General features: G+C 43.0%; 1 protein-coding gene across 1 annotated transcript in view; it reads right to left on the bottom strand.

Moving 5' to 3' along the window:
• The window catches only part of NIBAN1 (niban apoptosis regulator 1), a gene marked incomplete at its 3' end in the record, with an annotated part of 66,044 nt that overhangs the window by 16,028 nt on the left and 25,280 nt on the right, over positions 1 to 24,736 (bottom strand). Inside the window, exons 2-6 of the mRNA XM_082002913.1 lie at positions 20,258 to 20,388; positions 18,702 to 18,833; positions 17,906 to 18,020; positions 16,227 to 16,394; positions 149 to 264 (exon numbers count right to left, since the gene is read on the bottom strand). Coding sequence (XP_081859039.1) covers positions 149 to 264; positions 16,227 to 16,394; positions 17,906 to 18,020; positions 18,702 to 18,833; positions 20,258 to 20,388 — 662 coding nt within the window. The remainder of the gene's footprint in view (positions 1 to 148; positions 265 to 16,226; positions 16,395 to 17,905; positions 18,021 to 18,701; positions 18,834 to 20,257; positions 20,389 to 24,736) is intronic.

Raw genomic sequence — 24,736 nt, 5'->3', positions numbered from 1 at the left:
TAAGAAGTATCTTGGAATCTTGGGTATTTCTACCTACTAGATTTTCCTTTTAAAAATACCATTTTTCCCAAGAGGCTTTACAACCTTCATTATCCTCAGAGCTGCCATATGCAAAGCCAAAAAAAAAATCGGGAAGATATTCTTTTACCTCTTTTTCATTGCCAGTTATCATTTCCCATGTCCCATAGTGGCCTTTCTCCTGACGGAAGAACTGAATGGCTTCTAAGAATGCCTCGACTTCATACGTGGTCTGCTTGAGAAAATCTAAGGAAAACAAAAAGTAACACAAAGGATTTTCCTATAAATAACCTTAAAAAATATCCACCCTTTTTTGATCCATTTACCTGCTCCATGTATCCAGCAGTAATATTTTTAAATCATTTACTAAACCTGAACGTCTGAAGACCGTGGGCTTTCATTAAGACGTAGAAGCATAATGCTGAACTATCACATTGCACATAGGAACTATCACAAGCCATCCCATCTGAGCTGATAAGTTAAACCAACACCAGCAAGTGTTAATATGGAGCACAGGATAAGGTAAGAGTTTTTCGGCAGAAGCCTTGTCTGTGGTAGACTTTGACAATGCAGTCATTAACATATGAAAGCTCATCCCTTGCCTTTAGACCTGTGAGCAATGTAAGATGGTACATGGGAAGACTTCGACAGCACGTACCAGGGCCAAGAGTCGGGAGCTTCTACTTCTTTAAGATAAGATTAAGAATTTAAGATACTGATAGTCAGCTGATTTGCAGCATGTTGTACACCCTTGATAAATTGCTGAACCCTGAGTTAACGCTCCTCAATAATCTTTTATTTCTTTTGTTTTATTAAGGAATTGATGATCAACATAATTTTTCATGGACACACAATAAAACAGACTTGGACAAAGTAAGCACTGTGCTCATACCAATTAAGCATAAGAACTTCTGACAAAATGGTGCTGCTTTCCCTAAATATTTCAGGAATGTTTAACCACAGCTCCAGAGTATCAGGGTATCATCCATGGCTACTACTGCTAGATGGTAGCTCTTCCCAGTGGGGCAGCCTGAGGACACTCTGTTGTACAATGAGACCACAGCAGGGAAAAACCCGAGAAGTGGCTGAGCTAGTTTGCTCTTACAAACTCTGGATAACCAGTAGTGCAACAGAAATTACATCTCAGGTAATTTGTTCTTTCCAGACTGCTAAAGGCTTTCAAGACAGTTGCAGCCAACCGCCTCCTTTGCATGAGAACACACAAAAACACTGCTAATTAAGGCTGCAAGAGCAGTTACACAGCAGAACTAGTTTGTCATGATTTGGGGAGAAACAGTCCCTCTGCCTCAAAATGTGGAAAAGCTCCCTAGAGCAATTAGGCTGCTTGACAAACCCAAGTAAGAAAAAACATCACTGAAATACTTCAGAAATTCAAGTGCTGTGTCTTTGCGATGAAACAGAGCTTCAGGATTATTGAGAGGTTTATTATCTTAAGGGAAAACAAAGTCACGATGGTTTATTGTCCCCTCTTCAAAGTTATCTACTTGTAGCTTTGATCAGCTGAAGTCCTGTTGTGCACACGTTAGAAAGAATGGAGGGAAGAACAATGTTAATCCTCTCAAAGGTAAGTATGCTGCTTTTAAACATACTGATATGTATAAACAATTGTTATGTGAAAAGTCAGAGAGTAAATCTCAAGCCTTGCCTGCCAAGCAAGATGCTTCTTTTGACTTGTTCATGAAACTTCTAAAGAGAGAAGCTTTATAGGAGGCTTGCATACACGCCAAGGGCAATACAGGATTATACAAATTATGGGAAACACGAAGGATTAACACTACAGTAATGCCTGAAACGTCTCCTCTGTGCATTTTACACAAAAAGGAAAGCTACAGAAACCTACAATTAATTTTATCAATGCTTCGCCCTGGCTACTGCTTGAAAACAGTACTATGCAGGTTTTATCTACATGGTGGGAAATGAGGTTTCAGATCTGCTAAGAGCCCAAATGTCAGAATTTGCCCTTTCAGAGTTTCCCCTGGATGCAATAATTACTTCAGGAAGGCGCATCACACATACTGAGGTGCAGCAAGCACTCTCTCTGTGTCACTCTATAGATACCAACCCCGCTTTGCAGGTACTTGGAGGTCCAGATAGATGACACAATTTCTTCAAGCTCACACAATGATCAAACAGGAGGAAAACAGCCAGGTAAAATCCCAACTGTCCCTTCACTGCTACCTCCATGATTTGTAGAATTTTTAATAGCAAGTCACAACAGGATGCTAAAATATCAGTAAAAGAGCTGTAAGTCAGGCTGCTCACTGCCAAGAGAAGAACGTCCTCTGATGACAGCTTTAAGGAAAGAATAGAGTATTCCACCTGAAAAGCTGGTGGAGCATTGTGCCTGACAGCTTTTGTCCTCCCAAAACTAAACTCTGAATATTTTGACAAGAAGAGGGCTGGGCTTGGCTGGAGGAAGGGAGAACTGCAGCTCCTGCAGCCCTCCGAACGTGACTCACATGTTTTCCTTCTCCACAGCTGTGCTCCCTCCTAACCAAAAGGGACCACAGACCACCCGAAGGGCTGGACCTTGGACCTGCTGAGATGATGATGTGCCAGTGCTGACAAGAGTCTGCCCTCTAAGATCATCAACTTTTAAACTCCATGGTCAAGGGACCATTTTCTCTGTTCTGACTGTCCCTAACCCCGCAGAGAAGTGGGAAGAAGGTGCTAAAATCCAAGAGTGATTCATTTGAATAGTTCATGGGAAAAATATCAAGCTGTAAGTACCATAAAATCCCAATCACGCATTCTTTCCTATGCCAGTAAACACAGGAGAAAAACGCAATTATGGCAGTCTTACTATAAAACCATCTGAAAGTAGAAAGGAAGCTTTATCCTTCAAGGCTACTACAATTGCTTAATTTAGGCAATTTCATTCTCACTTTCCATAGGAGGAAAAGATTGCCTCAGCGATAAGGCACTGAACAACTAGATCCATCCAGCGCTAGGCTGTGCAGAAGCTGTTGGCAAGGCACAGAAGACAGAGGCACATTCATGGCATACAGCTCAAGAAAAGGGAATTGTACCCCAGCTGAAAGGAGCTGCGGTGCACATCCTCCAGGATTTCAGCAGGGAAGAGCCAGGGCTTCTGTAAATTGGATCTAGTGGTTTATGAAAAGGCTAGAGGACTGCGGCTGGCTTGGCAGCCAGCTCCATTATGCCATGGCAAAGCAAGGAAAACAATGAATAAGCTGTTGGGGTAGCCCCGCTTGCGTGCAAGAGAGAGGATGGTGCGTGGGAGATGGAAGCAAACGCTGCAGCTGCAAACAGGGCAGGTGGTAAACCCCAGTGTATCAGCAACGATTGTTCATCAGCAGAAAGGACAACGTGTGCTTCAACACTCCTGAGCGCCCTCGTAGGGGCTTCCCCTTCAACAAATCTGGCTGGCACCTATCATGGGTGACGCATCTGTCCCCGCTGTTTGTAGAAAGTGGAGCGAGTTAGGGGCGCTTTGTGCAGTGGTGGTTGTAGGTCATCCTTATCCAACTCCATACAAAACCATAAAGTTTACTGAATGTCCTCCAGCAAAAGGCCGGTGAGGCTTGACGGGTACCCAGACTGATGCTATGTGCTTAATCCAGGCTGGTCTGCTTCTCCAGATGCTAATGAACATAACATCAGCTTATTTGTGGGGGACCAAAACAAAATTCTGTTTGTTCTGTTTAATTTTAAAATAAGAAAACCCTCCTAGAGACTCTGTCTTTACATATCCAAGTGTGGAGCCCAATTTTCATAACAGACAAGATACTGCTAAGCGTAGATTCCTTTTCTAAACATAACAGAATAACTGCTATATATAAAAATAACTCTTCTTAAAAAATGGAAGGACATCTGGAAACACCATGTCTTTATGAATCTCCTGAAACTTGCACATCTCTCAAAGGCACAGCTGACTTTGTTCAGTATTGCAGAAAGCTGTCTGTAGGAATGAGCGTCCTTGCAGCGTGTAAACAGTTTAAATCCCTCTTTTAAAAAACTATCTCAAACCTTAACTCATCAAAATGATACACAGAGGACCAGGCCACTCGACACCCACTGAGTGCACTTGCACCTGGTGCAGAAGTGTTAACTTAGAGGGTCCCGGTCCCAGCTTCAGCTGTATCTGACATTTCGGCTGCTGTGGGACTTGCAGTCTCCTAACGAGGTGCTCCAGGCTCTGAGCTGTGGCTCCTTCTCTGTCACTTGGCAGATGAATGTTTGGTCGTAGGGGCGAGTAACGAGGAACTCTTCAGTCCCAAGTTCCTACGTGCTCTCCCAGCCACGGCAGGACAGCTGCACCTTTGTTTGAAGAGGGACGTGTCGCTGGCACATTGTTTAAAAGCCCCTCGGGAAAGGCTATCTGAACAATTTTTTTGGCTCGCTAACACTCCTTGTGTTTGTCTAAAGACAGCAGCGGAAATTAACTGTCCGGGTGAATTGGGTCTCGTCCGTAGCCATAGATCAAACTGTCTTACCTCAGTTAAAACACTGAAGACCTCTGTGCAAAAATTTCTATAAATAGGCCTTGTTACCAGAGAGGATGATTGCCGCAGACCTCACTGCCTCTAGCTAAAATTGTGAGTTTTCAGCAAATCCGGGTAATATGAAATATGTATTTGAACATTCCATTTCAAATTTTGTATCTGTGTGTACTGCAGACTGCTGCATTGGGTCTCTTGCTGTGCTTTGTAGCAGAAAGCTCAAAACTGGCTGACGTTTAACCGCTTAGATGATGATTTTTCTTAATCATGATCAAAAGAAGATGCCTTTTTACCATTACATATCCTAACCTGCCATGCTAGCTGTTAAAAAGTGAGTACTTCAATATCCAGTTTAAACGGTGTGCCCCTCTGAATAATAATTGTACTTAATAAAGCTACTCAAACTTATTATTGCAGCATGAAAAAGGAGGCTAAAATGGCCATCAAACGACAGGAATGCCAAGAGGTGGTTGAAGACAGATGGTGTATCATTTATCCACTTAACAAACACAACGGCGACAAGTCTTCATATAAGCAGCAGCACAGCTCACTTCTGTACCGCTCGTGCAACCGCATGGAAAAGTCTGTGTTTGGGAAGAGCAGGGAAATGTTCCTCCAGCTCCTGGTGGGACTTCAGTCAGATGCGATAACCAGACAGCGAGAATTTTCCACCTCCCAGAACTGATGGGGTGGGTTGCTCTATCGAGACACCAGTGGTTCACAGCTCTCTTCTGCGTCTTGGCTAATTCTGCAAATTGGGACTCGCTGATTTTTGGATGCAGCGGCAGCAGCATTACCGCATTAAACTGTTCAGAGAGCCAAGGAATTGCAGTCAGGATGTTTTATGATGTGTAAAAACTGAGTATGTCATTCTTCAAAACAAACTGAGTGCCCCTATTGCAATTCAGTAAATGTCCTGCTCCCATATGGGCTTTTATTACAATAAATGTATTACTTTTATTGTTAATAAAAGTAAAGGGGTATATTGACTGTGGACAAAGTGCTTTACCAAAGCTAGCTAAACCACTGAGAGTAATCCAAGCTTTTTGGCTGAGATTTCACAAAAGGCTGAGGCCCAGAGACATAGATGAACAAGTGTTAAAACAGAATCCAGAAGCCTGAGCTCACAGAGCACGGGTTTTAATTAAAGAAATGCTGATTCTGACATAACGCTCATCATCTGACTACCAAAACTCGGAAGTTACCCACCCCAGCTTCATCTGTTTCCTGCAGCGCTGACTGACATCTACATATACGTTCCCGAGCTGGAGAGCTGCCTTCGGTTTGGTGAACGACTCTGCGTTCAGTGAGTATTATTTTCCATGTGGTCCCTGAATTCTTCCTGCAGGTAACTGTAATTGATATCAAAGCAATGTGGCATCCAGCGACGGCTGTGTTTAGAGATGATCATGAAAGGTAGGAAGGTGGCCTTGCCTGGCTCTTGCCTACCATCCTCAACAACTGCAGCTTTGGCCAAATGTCTCTTCCCAACACAAGTCACTAACAACCTGATATATTTTTTAGTTTCCTCCCACAAGACAGCAGAGTCCATGAATACCTCCTCAAACCTTCAAAAAGCACGGGCTGACTTTGGTTAAGGAGCGGGGAAGGCAGAAGGACAGCCACTGGAAGGAAATAAAGACAGCTGAGGAGTGGAGTTTCGTGGCCTTTCACTGATAGGAGGAATGTTTGGCACTTATATATAATACTACGGTATCTGGAATACGATGAATTATTAAAAACTGTGTTTAAATTTATATGACCTCACAATAGTATTTCCTTGCTTCCTCATCTATTTGGTGGAAAGCTGGCTCAGATGAAGGTAGTGCCAAAACATCTACTTTGTAGCTCCTTCTTGCTGACCACTTTTTATTGCATTTTCCTGCCACAAGAAAAATCTCTGTATAGTTATCAGTGAAATGCCTTCCTTCTTGCAATGCTAGAATTAGAAAGTAGGAGGTGGAGAAAGCTGAAAAATATTTGAGGTTTTAAGTGTCTTAATTTTGTTTTTAGTAGTCTCAAAGATGGTGCTTCCACCACTTACTATTTCCACTGGACACTACTACCCTCAATGGAATAGATTTCACGCTAAGAAATGCAAATTACATTTTTCCCAATTTTCTTATCCTTCCAAGACACCCCTCTCTCACCTTGGCATCTGTTTCTTTCAAATATATTTAGACTGTTATTCTCCCTCTGCTTTCCATTACACATGCTCTTTAAAATCAATTTCTAATTAATTTTTTTACAAATTTATTTCTTTTAAAACAAAAGCTGGTAAAAAAGAAAATACACAACCTCAAACCAAAGGGAGGCTGCTGAAAGAAAAGCCTGCTTTTTTCAAAAAGTGTGGTGTCTCAACCACCTGCATACACAGGACATTTCCATCCCTTCTACTGGTACTTCAAAGAAAGCTATCGCACCCTGCCAGCCACCAGAGGATTTGGGTGACAGCAGCTGGAAAACATCAGGGAATAAGGGACATTCCTGTAGTTAAGGAATCATCTGCCAACTTCCCAGCAGCACAATTAGGGAATGCCTATCAAATATAAACAAATGAGCATGGCGAAGAATGATTTCCCTTTCTAAGAGTGATCTTCGTAGCACAGGTTTGCTGCAGCAGCACTTTTTCTAGCATTTCTGGTAATACCTGCCTGGGATTTCTTTGCAGTGGGTAGAGACTGCGGTGATTATTGTCTGTTCCTCATATAGTTTCTGTTTAATGATGAGCAACTTCTTCCTACTGTGAGGCATGTGAGTAGCATCATCACACAGAGGATTACGGACAGGACACAGAGAATGGTTCAGAAAGAGCAAGAGCATCCGATCATCACGTTATCAGATGGCAAAAAGCCACCACCTGAGTTTCTGGCATAATTTAAGAGCTGTTGCTTGTAAGATATTACAGGAAGTTGGTAAGAAAGGCCATGGTCATCAACTCCGAAAAATAAGGTTCTGAAAATTTCTGTCTCCAAAAAATAAGCAAATGATCGCAACCCAAAAGGGGACAGCAGGTAAGAAAATGAAAGCAAATGCAGCTGTTTGAGCCTGAGGAGATGAGGAGAGCTGGGGAATTGGACCTCAGAAAAAGGCAGCTTGCCATGGGCTTGTAACACAGCTACAGCACCTCTGGAAATGATCCTCTGAATAAAAGGACACACCATTTACTTTTACAAAATGGAGTCCTGTCACATTATTATCCAAATCGAGAATGAAGTGAAGTATAATGCCCTGGGTCTGAGAAACATAAACCTCACAGCTCTGATGTTTTCCTGAGAGCAATGTACTATCATATTTTTCGTAGATCATGTGGTATGAAGTTGCTAACCACTAACAGAAGCTAGATGAGGTCATTTCCAAACAGGATACAATCCTGCAATAATACGCTGTATTTATAGCAAATAAAGTTTTGCAGGGCAAGTTCCCTCCGAGACCATCAAACCAACATTCAGTGGGTTTAACTATTGGCTTTGCAGCACGCAGTGCCTGTATTAAAGCTGTTCAAAGCAGCACGAGACAGATTACAAAGAACCTCCCGCTGCTGGGACCAGCAGCTTCCTGTTTCACAGTCTAAAAAATGAGTGCATGGTATGAACACACACAAAGAACCACAATATTGCTCATCTCCAACGTTCTCCAAGCATTTTCCAAACCAGCTACTCTATTTCTGGGGCAGGTGAGAAATCTTCTGCTGCTGAACTTTGAAGCTGGAGCTTGAATACAACCTTATACCTGCAAAATGAGTATCTTCACAGCTCCTAAAATAGGCTCAGGTGATGGGCAGAAGGCAGCGGCTCTTCTGCACCACCTCACGCTTGGTAATATATAAGAAAAGGAGAATCAGCCCAGGGTGTGGAGGTGATAGAGGTAGGAAGAACGTAGTTGCAATTAGGCTTCTAGCACATTAATCATCTTGGTGTTTCAGAGTGACTACATCTCCTACAGACTGAAAATCCAAACTACAGTATAGACAAGCAGGCTTACTGGAAAGCAAAAGCCACGTTGAATGAAGGAAATGATGTTGCAGAAAAAAAAAATCCCAGAAAAATTACTTTAAGCACAATATTCTAAATTATACCAAAGCAAGACAAAATTGTGTCCTGAAACATTTCATGGGTTTTGTAGCATCCCACAGGCCTCGTCAAAGATATTTATAGCAAAAAGGTTTTGAATGTTATGACAAAATTAATGTTTCTATGGAAGTTTGCACATCAGTTTTGAAAAGTCCACTTGGACCTCAGATATCTGTCTGGCGAAAGACCAGCCATGGTCTCCGCCACTCATACAGCATACAGGAGATCTGATCTTATTAACCATAAAGTGATGTAATTGATCAAAGTGCAGCAGCTGCAGTAAGAGAAGCCAAGACACAAGTCCCAGGCTTGAGTCAGGCAGGCAATGGGTTGAGTACTGTCTTCATGTGTACCTTTTCCCACCCCAAATTATCAGGCAAACCTTCAGAAAAGTCTTGCTTTCATCCCAGTGCAGAAGGACATTTTTCTTTAACATCAAAAAAAGCAGTTTTCTCCTCAGTTCTACTTTAATTGGTCCTTCCACACGTCATCTGAAAAAGGCAACAAGAAAATCCTTTTCTTCAGCTGCGCTCTTCTAGGGAAGAAATGCCACCCTGTTTGCAACATAAAGACTAAAAAATCTTTCCAAAGTCCTATTTGGACTTGTGACAGCTGCTTTGCTCTGTATATGGAGATCTATATCCTTCAGCTTAAGTATTTAATGTCAACTTCCCAACCTTTATCAACGCTTCAGTAATTATTTTGAATTAGAGTGCAGGAGTTGGTAAGCCCTATGTGTACTATATACAAGTAACATAGGAAAGCTAGAAATAATTATGAGAAAATCACGTGCCAGCTAAACTTAGAGTTGAAAACGGAAATGCGGACACAGCTAATGGCAACCCTAAAAGCCAGAGATGGAGAAAAAAAATATCTGAAGCTGTCCTAGTTGTCCTGATGTAGCCAAGCTGTGACAGAATGCCCCGCATGAGCTTAAAAGCACATTTTGTATTTCTCTCTTGCCTAATGTATTTCTTTGGTGTACTTCCTTAATGTATTTATTTCTCTAAATTATTTTTTTGTTATTTATGGTGAAATTGGTGATGACAGGATATGGTTTTGAAAGTCCCTTAGCTTCCTGTGTCATGAGGGTGATTATCAAGATAAGGATGTGAAATCAAACCAGATGAAAGAAATAAAATCATGAAGTGAAACTCTGCATCTCCCAGAATTAGATGGTTGTATTTTCCTTCTCATCACACAGACTTCCCTCTATCCCAGCACCGAGTGGTTGGACTTCTTCACTTTTAACAGCAAACACTAAGTGAAACACAATAGCTGGTAACCTCATATAGGAAATGAGAAGACCTCCAAAACTGACAAAAATTCAGAAGAAACTTCAGTCTGATTTTCAGGGCATACAAACGTAACGGATTAAAAACTGGAGAATGCAAAATAGTAGAGCACTGTAAATATTTTAAGCATTTCCCTCGTTATTGCCATTCTGGGACTGACAGCGCTTCCCCATTGGGAGTTAGGTGGCCATTTCAGCAGCAAATATCCCCCCAAATTTGAGGTGTACAGTTCTCACCATTTCACTGAGAAAACGGGGATGGAGAGGGAACCAGAGTAAGTCCAAGCTGTGGATGAAAGTGGAGGGATCATGGGGATAAAGGTAAAATGATGAACTGCATGCTGCAGCCCACACCTAAACTGGGAGCAGTTGCTTAGGAAATTGGAGGGAAAAAATCAAGCCATTTCCTTCCTAACTCCACTTCAACTCAAGCACAGCTTCTTTAAAAACCCAGGAAATTTTTAAAACTAACTATTACATAAAATCCCGCACTGATGAAGGCCTGACCTCCACAGATGCTGAAGAAGAACAGGCTCCCTGGAAGTAACAGTGAACAGTCAGCAGCTCCTCCCTATCAACCTAAGAAAAACTCAGTTGAAAAACTTAGGGAGGGAAAGTTAAAAAATAATATTATGGGCAGAAAATTCTCCTTCTTCCTGCCCCTTCTGTCAGGAAGTTGATACAGAAGTGGTATTAGGATATGTATTTTTTGTCACATGCTGATATCCTCCTGAATTAATTATGAATCATCAAAACTCAAACAAATATAGTAATAAATTTTATATAATGATATAATGTAGGATCTTCAGATATAAAAAAATCCTAATGCGGTCAACAATACTGATTATTTACTAAAGCCAATAAGGCCACATGTAGTACACAGTAACGGCATCCCAGCTAAGATCAGATCAGAAAGCAAGAGTTCTCCAGTAACCCCTGAAACTGCATTTTTTACAACAGCTACCTTTTGTCTTGACATATTTGTCATTTGAAACTTTTCTTTTTCAGTTTTACTAAAATACTGAAGGCTACATAATTACCCTGGGAAAACACAGCAAATGTCCTACAGCATTAGGAACAGACTAGCAAAGCGAATGTTAAAAATTTAATTGTGTAGCCCCATACCCAGAGAACTCTACATTCTCCTCTGTACGTGGTATTATCTTCATCAAGAGCCATCCCTAGGTTGTATTACTCTACATCACCATATTTTACTATTGAACCCTCTGTATCCTTTGGCTTGTTGTTCTTCTGCAAAGAACATTTTTTGTCTGACCCGTGTTATATAGCTAGAGACCTCCCCTCAACATTCTCTTTTTATATGCACATTTACAACATTTAGCTAATTTAACTCACCCTTTCATTTATCATATTCATTGAGCAAAGCCAAAAAGCTTTGAAATCAGCAAAGATGCCCGCTATAATGCTTTATATCCCATGCCTAGGTAATAAATTCAATGAGAAATGAATCATGGCATTTCAGAGCTGCACACAATGTTCGTTAATGCAGCCCACTGAAGTCCTTAATTACAAAGCTGTTGGTAAAGAATGGACAGTTTGGAGGGAAGGAAGCTGTTTGATGGAGCTTTTGAGATGATGGCCAAGATTAGATAGATAGTAGCACCTCAGCACCTCTGTACCGAGTATGCAAATTTACAGTCATCTTTTTTCCTGGGAGCGAAGTCACACAGTCGTTAATTTTCACAGGAGAAGGGTCATACACTGGATGGTGAAAAGCAATGTTGAAATAAATTTGACTTGAACTCAGCCAGAAAAGGGACTCAAGTGCAAGTATGGCTTATGTTAAGAGTTGCCAAATCTGGTAGCCCAATAGCTGCAGCTCTCATTACATCCTTCTGCACCTGCCTCCACTGATGGCAGGACCAGATCTATGTTCCCTCCAGCAGTAATTCAGACCCCCGTGTCTCTTCGGTGGCTGGCTTGGACCTATGGTCCCTGCAGTACTGGTCCCAGTCCTACGGTGTCTCTGGTCACCGGCTCCCACACCTCTTCTCCTACTTGTCAGCTTGAAGTTTGCTAGTGAGTGAGTGAGGCACGGCTGGTGGAAGCTCGTTAGGAAAGCACTCTGCTCTCCCCAGACGATGGCCCTGCATCTGTGGGCCCCTGTGCTCTGTGGTCCCTTCTCCCATTGCTGGCACCGGGACCTCTCACACACATCTCTCCAGGTGCTGGCACCTCAAACGCGTGGAGTCCCCGTGACCCCATGGCTCCTCCTCTACTTGCTGGCACTTAGGACCCCAACACACACCCCTCGGAGAGCACCCTCACCCTGGAAAAGAGTTAGAAGTCGAGTTTAGTCAGAAGACAGGACAGATCATGGTGAGGAGTGTGAGAAAGCATACTGCCCAGCCTCCTGTTTACACGCAGCTGACCCTATTTATCTCTTTTTTCCCTCTGTTATCCCACACTTACTCCTCTCCAATCCACTTTGATCCTTCCCTTTTCCTGCCTGTGGTCCTTCCCATAATAAATCGAGCATATTCCAACAGACTCCTGGAAAAAATCCCATAATATGCTTTACACAACGCCCAAATGCTCTTCCCTTCCATCCCATAACGAGCCCCATACACGCTTACGCGACAACAGCCCTGCAGACTGCGAGGCGGTCAGGGAGCGGCCGCTGGTGGCCCACCTGGGTGGGTTTCCCAGCAGGACCCTGAGCTGAGCCCCCTCCTCTGGGCACCGGGGCAGCTGGGTCGGGGCCCCCTCTGCACCCATCAGTTTGTCAGGGTTCCTCTGCTGCTCCCTGGGCACTTGGTGTTTTCATTAATTAGCCCTTAATTACACAACCTCACGGCTTAAAGCCCAAAAAGCATCTGATCCCCTCCCCAACCCCTGAGGCATCGCGAAAGCAAACGTGCAATGCGCGAAGCGTGAGCTGCCCAGGTGGATCACTGAACTGGGATGAGTTCTGTACGCAGATTCATCAGTCAATCAACTTTCAGAGTGAGGGTAATTCAGAGAATCTTAGCGTACGCGTCTGGTTGTGCTAGAATATTTTTAAAGTCATGACCAGTCAGGTCCTGATTGGCTTAGGCTCATTTTTAAAGGTTTTAAATACATTTTATTTGAACTGTACTCAAGAAGGGTGCAAAAAATCTACACATTCCATTGATAATGAAGGAAATCATTGTCCCCTCGAACTGCAAACCCTATCAATTAGTATAAAGGACAAACACAACAGGAAGATCGGGGAGGGGGGGAGGAGGAGAACCCGCAATCCATATATCTGAGTCATATTTACAAGTGGTGATCATTAAATCCAAATGCTCTTGTAATTATTCTCCTGACCATGAGTTCTGACCAGAAAACCCAGAAACGCAGGCTGGACAGGTTATTTATAACAGAGGGACTCTGAAGAGAGGAAATAGCTGAATGCCAGGGCGGCTCCCATCGCAAGGCCGCACGCTGATTCACTACAGTTTTCTGTTCAGCAAGAGACCGTATTTAATTCTGCTTCCTGGGAGAAACCAGACGTTAACTGAAAACTCTCCCAAGTTTTTGGCTAAAGCCCTGTGCGATACATTCCTTTCCAGAAGTGGTAGATTATAGAAAAGACAGAAAGGCAATTTCTGATCAGACGTTACATCTGTCTTTCTCCTGCCCTTGCCAAATCTGCCCTGGCAAAAGTCAACTCGGCACTTTTTAGAAGAGGTGGGGTGAGTGCTGCCTTGGCCGGTTCTCCTTATCCCATTAAATTATATTCCGCAATCAAACTCGAAGTATTTTTCACATCTCTCCTCTCTTTGCAATTCTTTTAAATAATAAAAGAACACACAGCCAATTTTTATATCACCAGTCTTATTACTCGTAGTATTGCTGCATGAGCCTGTAACTTCGTGGCATTGTTCAAACATCTGTTTTTTGTAGAAAGAATTGTTTGCAAACAAGGCTTTAAAAAGTATTAATAAAGTAACATCCTTCAGTCATGTGAGGATGAATATAAATCAAAATGAAGTCCTTGAAATAAAAAACCCTGAAGAAGTTCACTCCGTGGCCAGAGTTAAGGTTACTGGGGTGCTGGTCAGTCATCCACATCCATTCCACTTGCAGCACCCAGGTTTCTAGGAGATGGTATAACTCCAAGAAATCCAGAAAATATGGGCTCCCATTTCCTTAGCTGTAAAAACCCATTCACTTTTACCAGCGTAACAGTAGGTCTTAATCCAGACTGTCTTTATCTATCTATGTTGAGCAGAAATAATGTGACAGAGAGGATGAGCCAAGATGAAGGCACTCTGGTGTCACCAAGCATCTTCTGTCAGATAAAAACCTGACCACAGAAGAAGCTGAGAGGGATAAATCCTGGAACAGATGGGTAAATGAGCAATAGCTGAGCCATATGAAATATAATAAAACACAGACTTGCAGGCACTGGAGATGGAAAAGACCTGTTAGGTCATCTAGTCCCAGCTTCTGCCAATTCAGAATTGGCCCCTCGAGTGATGTGCTGAACTTTAAGAAAAAAAAAGGCTGCCAAAAGCTTTGTCAAGCCTGTTACGCTTGCTCCAGAAGAGAGAAATGAAAAACCCTAAACCTAACGAACAGGCTTCAAGTCATGGAGGACTGACAGTGCCAGGAAAACTTGATTGTATTCCCATCTCTATACCAAACCCCAGTGAGGAGCAAAGGGGTGGCTTTCCAAAGTCCAGAGCGCTTTCATATTGTGACCACCACAGCTAAAACCGGGCTAATCAGAACTGAAAATCACAGAGGCAGGCTTTGTCCTGGGGCACGCTATGGGAATTCAGGTTCCTCCAGCAGCAATATAGGGAATATTTATTGAGACTTAAGCTATTTGGAAGTGCCAAGTGAAGGCGTGTTCCTTCCATATTGATGCCTCCAACCTATGTTAATCTAGCCATGATATAGTCTTTATAGTTCCCGTGACTAGGGATTTGCTTGCCAGGGTGTTTTAGCCTTCAGCCTCTCCACACCTACACAGATTTGCATCAGAGCTGCTTCCTCCAGTTTGTACGAGACTGTCCGAGCTAGAAGGGCACGCTGAGTCTCACCACCTTCAGCATGAGCTGGGAAATGAGCTGGAAAGGCGGGCCACCGAGTGTCAGGGGAGTGTACACCACCTGGATAGCATCAGGACTGAGAATCCTATGTGTCCTGTGAAGAAGGCACCTGCCACCAACCACCACCAAGCACCACGCAAAAAACTGCGCCTCTTAGGGCACTGCCTAGAAATACAGTAATGTGTGTTTTCATCATGGGAATGGAGTCCTAAAGGAGACCAAAATGCCTTTGGCAGTGGAGACAAGGGAAAAGAGACAGCAGTTGAGAAGGATCCAGGGAGGACAGTGTGAGACAGCTGTCTGAGGGTAATGGGGTGAAGCTGATGACCCCCACACAAAAGTGACAGCTAAAAAAACCACACTGGGAGCCACTTCTGGAAGTAAAAGGGACTGCACTCTCAATTCATTTATCTGCAAACACAGGCTTCAGGCCCAAGTAGCTGAGACTGCTGGAGAAGTTCCTGAGTATTCCCATCTCCTGCCAAGGGCAGCAGGAGCAGATGGGACTCGAAAGCAACACTAAAGGCACAGAAGAGCCTGGACACCAGCGGGGGAACCAGGTCAGCTTGATGGAAAAAGAGAAGTCATCTGAAAAAAAGCAAAGCATTTCTTTTTCTGAAGGATCCAACTCATAAATGCTCTTCCAATTTCATGGCAGCAAGATTGTTTTTATAATCCTAGCAAGTCACAAGTTTGGGTTTTTTTAATGTTTTCTAGTCTAACATGCCCAGAAAGTGAGATTTAAAATTTACAGTTGTGCAAACAATCAGTACCATGTCTTACACACCATTCATGTCCTTCCTACAAAGCTTAACTGTGGCTGGGGGCTTGAGTTGCCATCTAAACACCTGCAAAAAACAGGATGTTTGACCGTCGGTGACATATGTATAACATTACAGACACATAGTGGGAGACTACGTCCCCTCCACGTTGTACAAACCTGGTCTACTATATCTATGATGCATTCATCAAGCTTGCAAACACAGGTGAGTTTGCCATGCCATATTTAGTAAACATGTCATGTGTTTTTGTGTCATGATACTGGATTCAGATGAGCTGACAGAGGGGGGAATGCCACTTTCAAAGCAATTCCCATGTTTTTTACCCAAGCTTACTACACTGTGGCTCAAATCTCACCTAACTTCGCTTCCAGGAAAGCAAGAAGGAGTATGTCAACACATTCCTCAAGGTACCAAAAGCCAAGCATCTTAAATAAGTGACTTGTGTTTTTCTACAGCTTTTTTACTATAATAGCTATTTAAATCTTCACCGGGGTGAATGATGCACAGGAAGAGGCCCTTTCTGTACTCACCGTGGTTTGAGTGTCTCACGCAGTCCCCCAGCATGGCGCTGAACTGCCTCTGAGCTTCTGGCTCCGGGAAGCAATAGTAGCTGTGTCGGGCAAAGGGTTGCCACAGGTAAACCGGGAACTCCCTCGGCAGCTGAACGAAGGCTTGAGCGACCTCCTTCTCGCTCGACCCTACACAAAAAAACACATCTCCATTTGAAATCGGCGGATTTCTTGGGATGGTTGGCTCTTTTCCTCTGCCATAACAGAGAGAACTGTTAAAACAACAGACCTGTGCTAGCATGGAAGCATGAGACATGACAAAGTCAAGTCTCCTTCTTGATCCAAGCGATTGGGCACGGAGGGCAGGGCGACACAGCTGGGATGGAAAAACTCAGCAGGCACCAACCACCTCTCTACATTACACCATAACAACTCGGTATCCTCTTGTTTTGTATTCAAGGTGGCCATAAACTACATATTTTTGGTAAAATTTCAAACAAACTATTTAATTAGATGGTAACTGCTGGGGAAAAGGTTTTCATGGCAAATAAGTAAGTTAGGGGGCAACTCTGGTCTCTTCCACATAGAGACCATATAGCAACATATGGTCTTCCATATAGAAATGAACTGCATTAAACCATGTAGGAACAGCAGCGCTTCCCCTGCCTCCAGGGTTTCCAAACACAACTGCAAGATGTCTTTATGAACAGTCACTGCAAGCCCTTAATGGTGAAGCAAAGAAAGCATGAAGTATCTTCAGTTTCCACCTGCCCTGAGTCACTGTGCATGGGGGATGCTGTACAGCACCGTCTGGGGATGATCAAACCCAATCTTGTGTCAGTGCTGTGCATCAAGAGCCCAGCCATAAGAAGTTCCTCTTGGAGGGTCCTCAGCATTGCCCGGAAGGGCAGAAAGGCCATAAAAGAGTATCTGAGCCACTCTTTGTGAAGGGAGAGCCATGGGAAGCCCACAAGTGGCTTCAACATCGCTCAACCCCGAGTCCTGCTGAGCTGTGGTGACACACTGAGGACACCTCCAGGCACCACTGCCCCATGCCACCCTCTGACCACCCTATGCCTTGGGAAAAGGGTGTAAGGGGGACACCTCTCAACAGTCATAACTTTAAGTGGTATGAGGCAAGACTTAAAACAAAATCCTTGTTACAAGTATTCCTTATGTGGCATCCCATTTTCCAAATCTGACTCTGCAACATGAGATCTGCTCCCTTAAAGCCTGAATTTTCTCCGTCTTTGTGGAGTGGGGTGGGGGTGGGCAGGACCACAGTGGTTCCCATCCCAGAAACAACAAATTCAGCAGCAGCAACCTTCCTGCCCTCTCTGTGGGACTTATTATCAACCGTGAGTCAACACAGGCAGCTGGCATCTAAAAATGGAAACAAATAAACCAGGAATATTAACAAAGCCCGGGAACAATGGCGGTGTGGTTCCTGCCCTGCTTTGCACAGCTTCCAGCCGCTTTGTGCCGGGCTGCTGGGAAAAAAAGGAGCCAGCATTTCTCTGAACATGAGCTTATAGCATCTTCCGTGTACATCCACCCTGGAGCTGTGCTCTGACTTAGGAAACAGGTTGCGTGCATCTTCTGCTGCCCTGTTTTAAGTCTAGCCTGAAAGCCTGCTCAGAAGAGGTCTGTGTAAGGAACAGAGCCTGGGGTTTGGCAGTTCGGCTTTGAGCAAGGCTTACCAACAGGATCTGGAAAATGTTTATCAGACAGCAAATTGTAATCATCTTCTGAAGTCAGTACTTTGCCTCCTGCAGGAAGAACATGGTATTTAGGGCTGGCTCCTTTCTGGTAGGCCTGGAAAGTCAAGAGAGAGGGAGACAAACAGAGATGTAAGGAGAAGGAAAACATCTAATACACAACTCATTTACAGAACTAATGCACAGGGATATTCCCCAAAGGGAAAATTTCTTTGTCAGACTGAATTTTGGATATATTCCCTGTCAAAACTAAAAGATGGTTAAATGTAAAAACATATTTAAAAAAATCCTCTCAGTTCTTATCAGCCATGGTCAAAAGTCAAGGACAGAAGGGTGAGGAAAAGGATGGGATTTTCTTCAAAGCCCTATTTGTTTGATTTATCAGCCAGGACTAGTTTGACTACGGCAGCTGCCAAACGAAAAGCTTCACTATAGTCAACTTGAAGACACCCAAAAATTGCTACTTAAATCCAACTGCAGAAGCACGGGGACCTATTACAAAGACATACAGGTAAGAAGCGTCCTGTGATAGGCAAAAGAAGGTTCAAAGCACTGTTAAAATGATTTGCTAGTTCTTGCAAATGTCTATGTACAAAACTTGGTTGTACCCTCAGCCATTCCTGTGGAGCTTCCAGCCAGCTCCACAAGGCTGGAGCCACCTCGCCAAGGACAACATTTCATCTAGTGTTGCTAAAAGAAAGGCAGCCAGCAGCAGCAAATTCACTTGATATCAGTTTCTTTGGGAGTGTAGAAGAACGTATTAGGAAGAAGCATTTACCTCTTTAGTCTCAAAGCAATCCACAGTGTAGTCATTTTTGATAACGACATATCTGTCCTTCCACTTCTTCAGATCCTCAGCAAAATGCAGCACCTCTGCCTCGTACAAGACCGTCCCAGCTTCTGCCGGAGGCTACGAAGACAGTTTACGAGATTTGAAATGACTCTGGATTACTGACCATTTTGAAGCTTTTATGTCTATATTTCCATAAGACTGCTTGCTATAAGGGCTTTTGAGTCTTCAGATGCAATTTGGATTCATAAACGTCTCTCTGATTCGGGCAGATACTACACACACAACCGAATTCTTGCAGCCTGAGGTGAGGAGGCAGCAGAGGAGCTCTGCCTTCCAAAAATACTTTGAGATTTCTGATACAGAGACGTCATATACATTTCGGTTGGCATGCTGAATGCAAGATCACTTCTAATTCATTATCCCCCATTTTCCACTACATAACATTGATGAAAACATTTCATTGATGCAGCAAAGAGTTTTATTATAAAATAGTAAATTATTTCCCACTTCTGTGTAACATTCTTGCACCTGTGCTCTTGTAACTGATACGCATCTTTCTGAAAGACACAACTCTTCTATTATCCCATCTTTTACACCCCACCCATTGCTTCAGCCTATTCATTTCAAGAGCATTGGAAATCCATGATTTCCAAATCAGACGAAAAATTTAGATTTCTATCTTCCTAATATTGAAGGCTGGTTTTCTGTATTTTTTTCTAATAAAGAGATTTTTGTCTTGATTTTTGTCTCTCGTCCTCTAACAAAAAACAGCTCTCCATAGCTCACTTCACAGTGGGGATTATTGCCATCTTCTTTATGGAAGCCTGCAGCCATGGCTGAAAGCGTAACGGAGTTTCCTACATAAATTTCTGCCCTGAACATATCTGACTCAAGATTCTTGCAAAAACTTGCAATCAGCAGGAATCAGCTAGTTTTGTCCAAGTGTCCAAATCTACCTTGATGAAATGCATGCTTTGTACCAGAAACTTGTCGTGGTTCTTCTCATGCTATGGTAAGACAACCAAACACCACCAAAACAAATATGAATTTTCAAAAGTAAACTTTAAATCTGCACACAAATGAAACTTTTCCACCTAAAACCTAACAGAACCAAATTCAACATCTGCACTTGCAAATCTATTGTCTGCACTTGGGTTACATATAAGAAAGAACACACGTAAAATATCCTAGATACACATACATTTTGTATTCAACTATGCAACATAAGAAGCTGAAAGAACACTTCTGTACTGTGCTTGTATACATAGACACATTTAAATAACTTTAAAAATACTTTGGGTTTGAGTTTTAGAAGCTTTGAGAATCTGTACCGCCTATTAACTTTCCTTGAGGGCATTCAACACTGGGAAAAACAAGAAAACCGAGCCCAGTCAGTGGCTGATACACTGCCAGCTCATGTTTTTCATACATTAGGACTACTAAATATGTGATTTAAATAGTTAATGTGTTAATGATTTCATGCAAGAGAGCAGAGCTCTACGGCAGTTTGAGGATGGGGAAGGGCTTACGCGCCCTCCTACCTTGGTTTTCAGGAACTGGGACTGGGAATCCCGGTGCTGCTCCAGCTCATCTTGCACGTGCTTGCAGAAAGCCACCGCGTACTGGCGTCTGTAGTGCGGGCTGAAGTTTTTGATGACAGCCTCTGTTTTTCCTGAAGCAGAAATAGAGATTTAATCCTATTTAATGTGTAATGCAGAACCAAAGCAGTTATCACCAGTGACCCAAAATACTGAGCAAGCATACCAACAGTCACTTGCTGCACAGCAGATCAAGAAACCCTCAGAGATGCATTCAGCTGTTGTGAGAACCAAGCACAGAGGGAATTTGTCTGTGTTTAACCAATATAGAAAAAACATTGGTTTTTGGACATCGTCTTTCCTCTAAGAGTCAGGAAAACATACGCCAAATCCATTTCTCTAAGAAAAGATGCTACTGCCTCTCCCTAGGACATAGTACCACAGAACCGTGGGCGTTCGAGAGCTGGTAAGTTTTTCGAAGAAACATATACACAAGTGATACTGGCTAGTGTTTAGACATATTAGCCAATTTTATCACATAATCAGATTTTAAAGCTGACTCAAAGCTCCTACAAAGGATGTTTTCTAGGCTTAGGCACTGCAGTCTCTTCTTTGTTTTAATGTAAACAGATACTCAGTCATGCTGCAATAAACATTAATGTAGTATTGTCTTGTTATGCTCAAGATCTGATCAGTAGCAATAACAGCAATAAACACACTGAATGTCTCATTTCTGGGAATCTTAAAGCAATTTACAAGTAATTAACTCATTGACCCTATCAAAGAAATAGTAATGCTTTACAGACAGGGAAGTGAAGCCAAAAGTTAAAGCCATGTGCACACATGTGACTCAAAGAGGCTACGGCAATGCGAAAACCAAAACCTGGACTATGATCTAGATAGCATCCCGACCGTCTGGATACTGGAGAGATCCCTTTCTCCCTTGTATTAAGGAGCCCCATGACAAAGGGTTTTTTTCTGAGCATACAACAGAGAAATATAATTTCACACCTCAAGCAATTCTGATGCTTTCAAAACTTTATTTTGTTCTGCTTGGGGTGAAAAAAAAATATCTAATGTTCTGTATGAGAAAAAAGAAATGATAGTTCCCAAACTGTGATTTCTTGAAGCCTTTCACACACATGGGCTCCTAAACCAGGACTGCTGTTCAGCACTCCTGAAGGGCCAGACAGGGGAACCAGCAAGAAGCACCGTGGGCTCCAGAGTCCTGGAAAAGCTGAACCACCCACATCCTATGACGACGTTGCCGGATTGACAAACTCCTCCCAGCCACCCACCAGCACTACCATCAAAAAGGGTGTTTTCATGATGTTTCTATATTTTATACAATGGGCGGTGTGTCTGCAGCACCTATAATGAAGTCAGAGAGAGGTCTCAACATATTTGCTGTTTCAAGCATATAAGCATAGTCCTTTTAAAGAAACCATGCAAAACTTTCTGGATTGCTACTGATTTTATTGCCATTTCTCACAAAAAACTGGCGTTTAAATGTCAGCACAGTTCCCAGGATGTTCATGCTTTTTTTTATCTTAAATAATTTTAAATATGGTTAAAGAAAGATAAAAGCCATGGATCATTACGAGAGTAAGTGCATGGGTTTTTATGGGAGAAAGTGCATGGGATGCTCTGGTGTAGAAGATGCTATGGCCCAAGATGTACCGCTTCTGGCTACCTTATGTCCCTTTAAAAACCCCAAATCTGTGTGGCTGAGACTGCCACCAAAAAATAGCTAGTTTGGAGCTCTCTCACAGAGATGGGCAATGGCAAAAAAATTTGGAAAGTGCTTCTTTCAGGTTCAGCTCTAATTTGCTCCGAATGTGGGACATTACCAGGCTGCTAGGGGTAATTTAATCAATTCAGATAGCTGCAGTATTTGATTACTCCATAACTTCCTGATAAATACATTTACATCGCTGTAGTTACCTGGACGTGCATGCAAAAAAAGCTACGCATCAGCTCCTCTGCTTCTGTAATTTTATTTTCAGTTTGATGCACAGAATTTGATGCATCTCCCAAGTTTAGGGACAGTACTGACACAATCTCTAACGCCAGGGACTCCCGTGTAACCAGCTCAGAGAGGTGAGCTGGAGCCTTCTCCTTCTTGAGCATCAGTGGGATCGCTGCCTTCAATTAACCTGAAAGCCCTTTTGCCCCACTCCACTCAGCGCCGGGTTACAAACCTGCCACCCCTTTGAGCCCTGCCCAGGTGCCCGAGGACGGCTCGGCCGACTGCCGCGTTTGCAGAGCTACACAAAGCCGGAGGGGTGTCAGGAGGCCGGGTTGAGCTTTCAGGTCTGTAAGTTTTTCACAGATTTACTTGTGGGACGGCACCAGGTGACAATCTGGACTCCAACCCTCCAGTTTTAAGAGACCAGATTTTTTGAGACCTTCTGATGATAGGATGTGCTTGCATATAACAGCAGGATGCTGGTGCTGCTGAAGCTGAAAACCCCTGCCCATCTGACAGCCTTTTAAAAACTAGCTTGCTTTGGGCAGAGGCATAAACTTATTCTCCAAATAAGGACAAAACTTCCCAAAACCTTCTTCATCGCACTTTTTTTTTCTTCTGGTCCCAGTCAGCAGTAGGATGTTGCTGGCCCCAGCCCCGGTGGAGTTTCCTGCTCAGGGTTTGCCCCTATTTTCCACCGTGGCTTTTTCTTTTCCAGCTTGCAGTGGCCTCTTAATCTGTTACAGAGGGCTCCGGGACACTGGACCTCACTTGACTACTGCCTGCATCCTGCAGTAAAAATTTGTAGAGGAAGTGGGACAAAGAACAAAATTCTGGTGTTGTGAAAAAAGCCCCAACAATCGCAGGAAATACCTGTAATTTTGGCAAAGTCTTTCAATTATGGCTAAACCGTCTCAGAAGTGTCAACATTTCTAAGATCAGCTTAAAGTATGGTGACCAAAAAGAAAGGAACTATGCAATTTATAATATATATAAAGTGAGAAAAATGACATCAATGTGATTTCTATGTGCAGAATATATTTACAATCAACCAAAACACGAATCGAGGGGCAAATGTTTCAGGCTGTTTATTCCAGTCGGATCTTGATATTAAAAATACTACCCCCTCTTAAAATTAGAAAAAAAAGGCTTTTTGAAGAGATGTGAGTGGCACTACATGAGGACCTGGCCTTGCCCTGCTCAGCTCAACAAGAATTGCAATGCTACCTGTGGGTGGAAAGAGAAGCAGACAGACCCTTGATCCATTGTTTGCCGATGGATCTTTAAACTCCTTTGGTTTACAGAAGATAAAAATGTGCTATCTGAAAACAAACATGATGGAAACAGTCATGAGTAATAGAAACTCTTCCCACGAAATGATAACATGGGGCGACTGGAGATAAAATACTCCAGGGCAATTGAAAAATGAGTTCCCCTAATTCTTTTCCAAATTTAGTGTAGCTTGCTTAGTCAGAGCTGTTTATATGGAGCAAAGCCAACTTTCCCACTTGGTTGGTCTGGCAGCGGTGCAGCTCCAGCTCTTATAAATGTGATGTGAAGCCCAGCAGCTAGATTGATGTTTGTCCTAGGAGAAGATAAAACGTGATCATCTCTAGTAGAAGCTGGCATGTTACCAAAACTATCAACAGCAAAAGACAATAGTGATGGAGGTGGAAGGAATTTCTGTCAAATTAAGATGGCAAGGGTCTGCACACACAGAAGTTCCCCCTTTGCTGAGGGTTTAGATCCTGCTAAAGAATAAACTTTTCAAATGCTTCATGATTCATCTTCTCTTCTGCAGAACAACCCTTGCACTTGATCACAGCAGTTTAGGATCAAGTTATGATACGTCTTTTAAGACTAAAAACAAATGTCATTGCACTGAGAAACAAGAAACATCTGCCAGTTGCCCCACTGCAAATATGGAATCCCCCCAAACTTGTTTCTTTCTGCTTGTCCACTGCCTTTGATGTTTTTAACTGTGCACCACCTGTGCTGGACACTTCTATGTAACTCCAAGTCACCAGCCCCACAGCATGCCCTCAAATACCTGACTTTTTATTTTGGGTTTCACTGATTTTATTGAAATAAACTGACAACCAACGTTAAAAAATAAGGGCAGTGTTTGGCAAGTTCTCCCACAAATTTCTGCTGGTCTAGTTGGCTTTCAGCCTAGTGGGAGGGCCATGTGCAGACTGGCTAGCTTGCCTACCATGGTCCTCCACTCTCAATAACGTATTGCCAAGTGACCAATATGGATCCAAGTCAGGAAAATTCAGAAAAAAAGGGTCAGAAAACAATAACTTCTCAGCTGGCATACAAGAGACGTATCGCTCACACTCACTTCAGCCATTTGGAAGTTAGGAAGGGATAGAGGTAAGGACTCGCCATAAAACCTGTTATTCCACTTAAATATTGGCGTTTGGTAGTGAGATGACCCTTCCTCTTCATAGCACAATTGCTTGCACTCAGCAGCTTTTGAATGGGGTTTTCAAAAAATACCACAATCATGA

Source organism: Phaethon aethereus, assembly GCF_964289735.1.
Source record: "Phaethon aethereus genome assembly, chromosome: 8".
Classification (NCBI taxonomy): Eukaryota; Metazoa; Chordata; class Aves; order Phaethontiformes; family Phaethontidae; genus Phaethon; species Phaethon aethereus.
The sequence above is the reverse complement of the archived record's forward strand: the minus strand, read 5'-3'. Positions and strand labels throughout refer to the sequence as shown.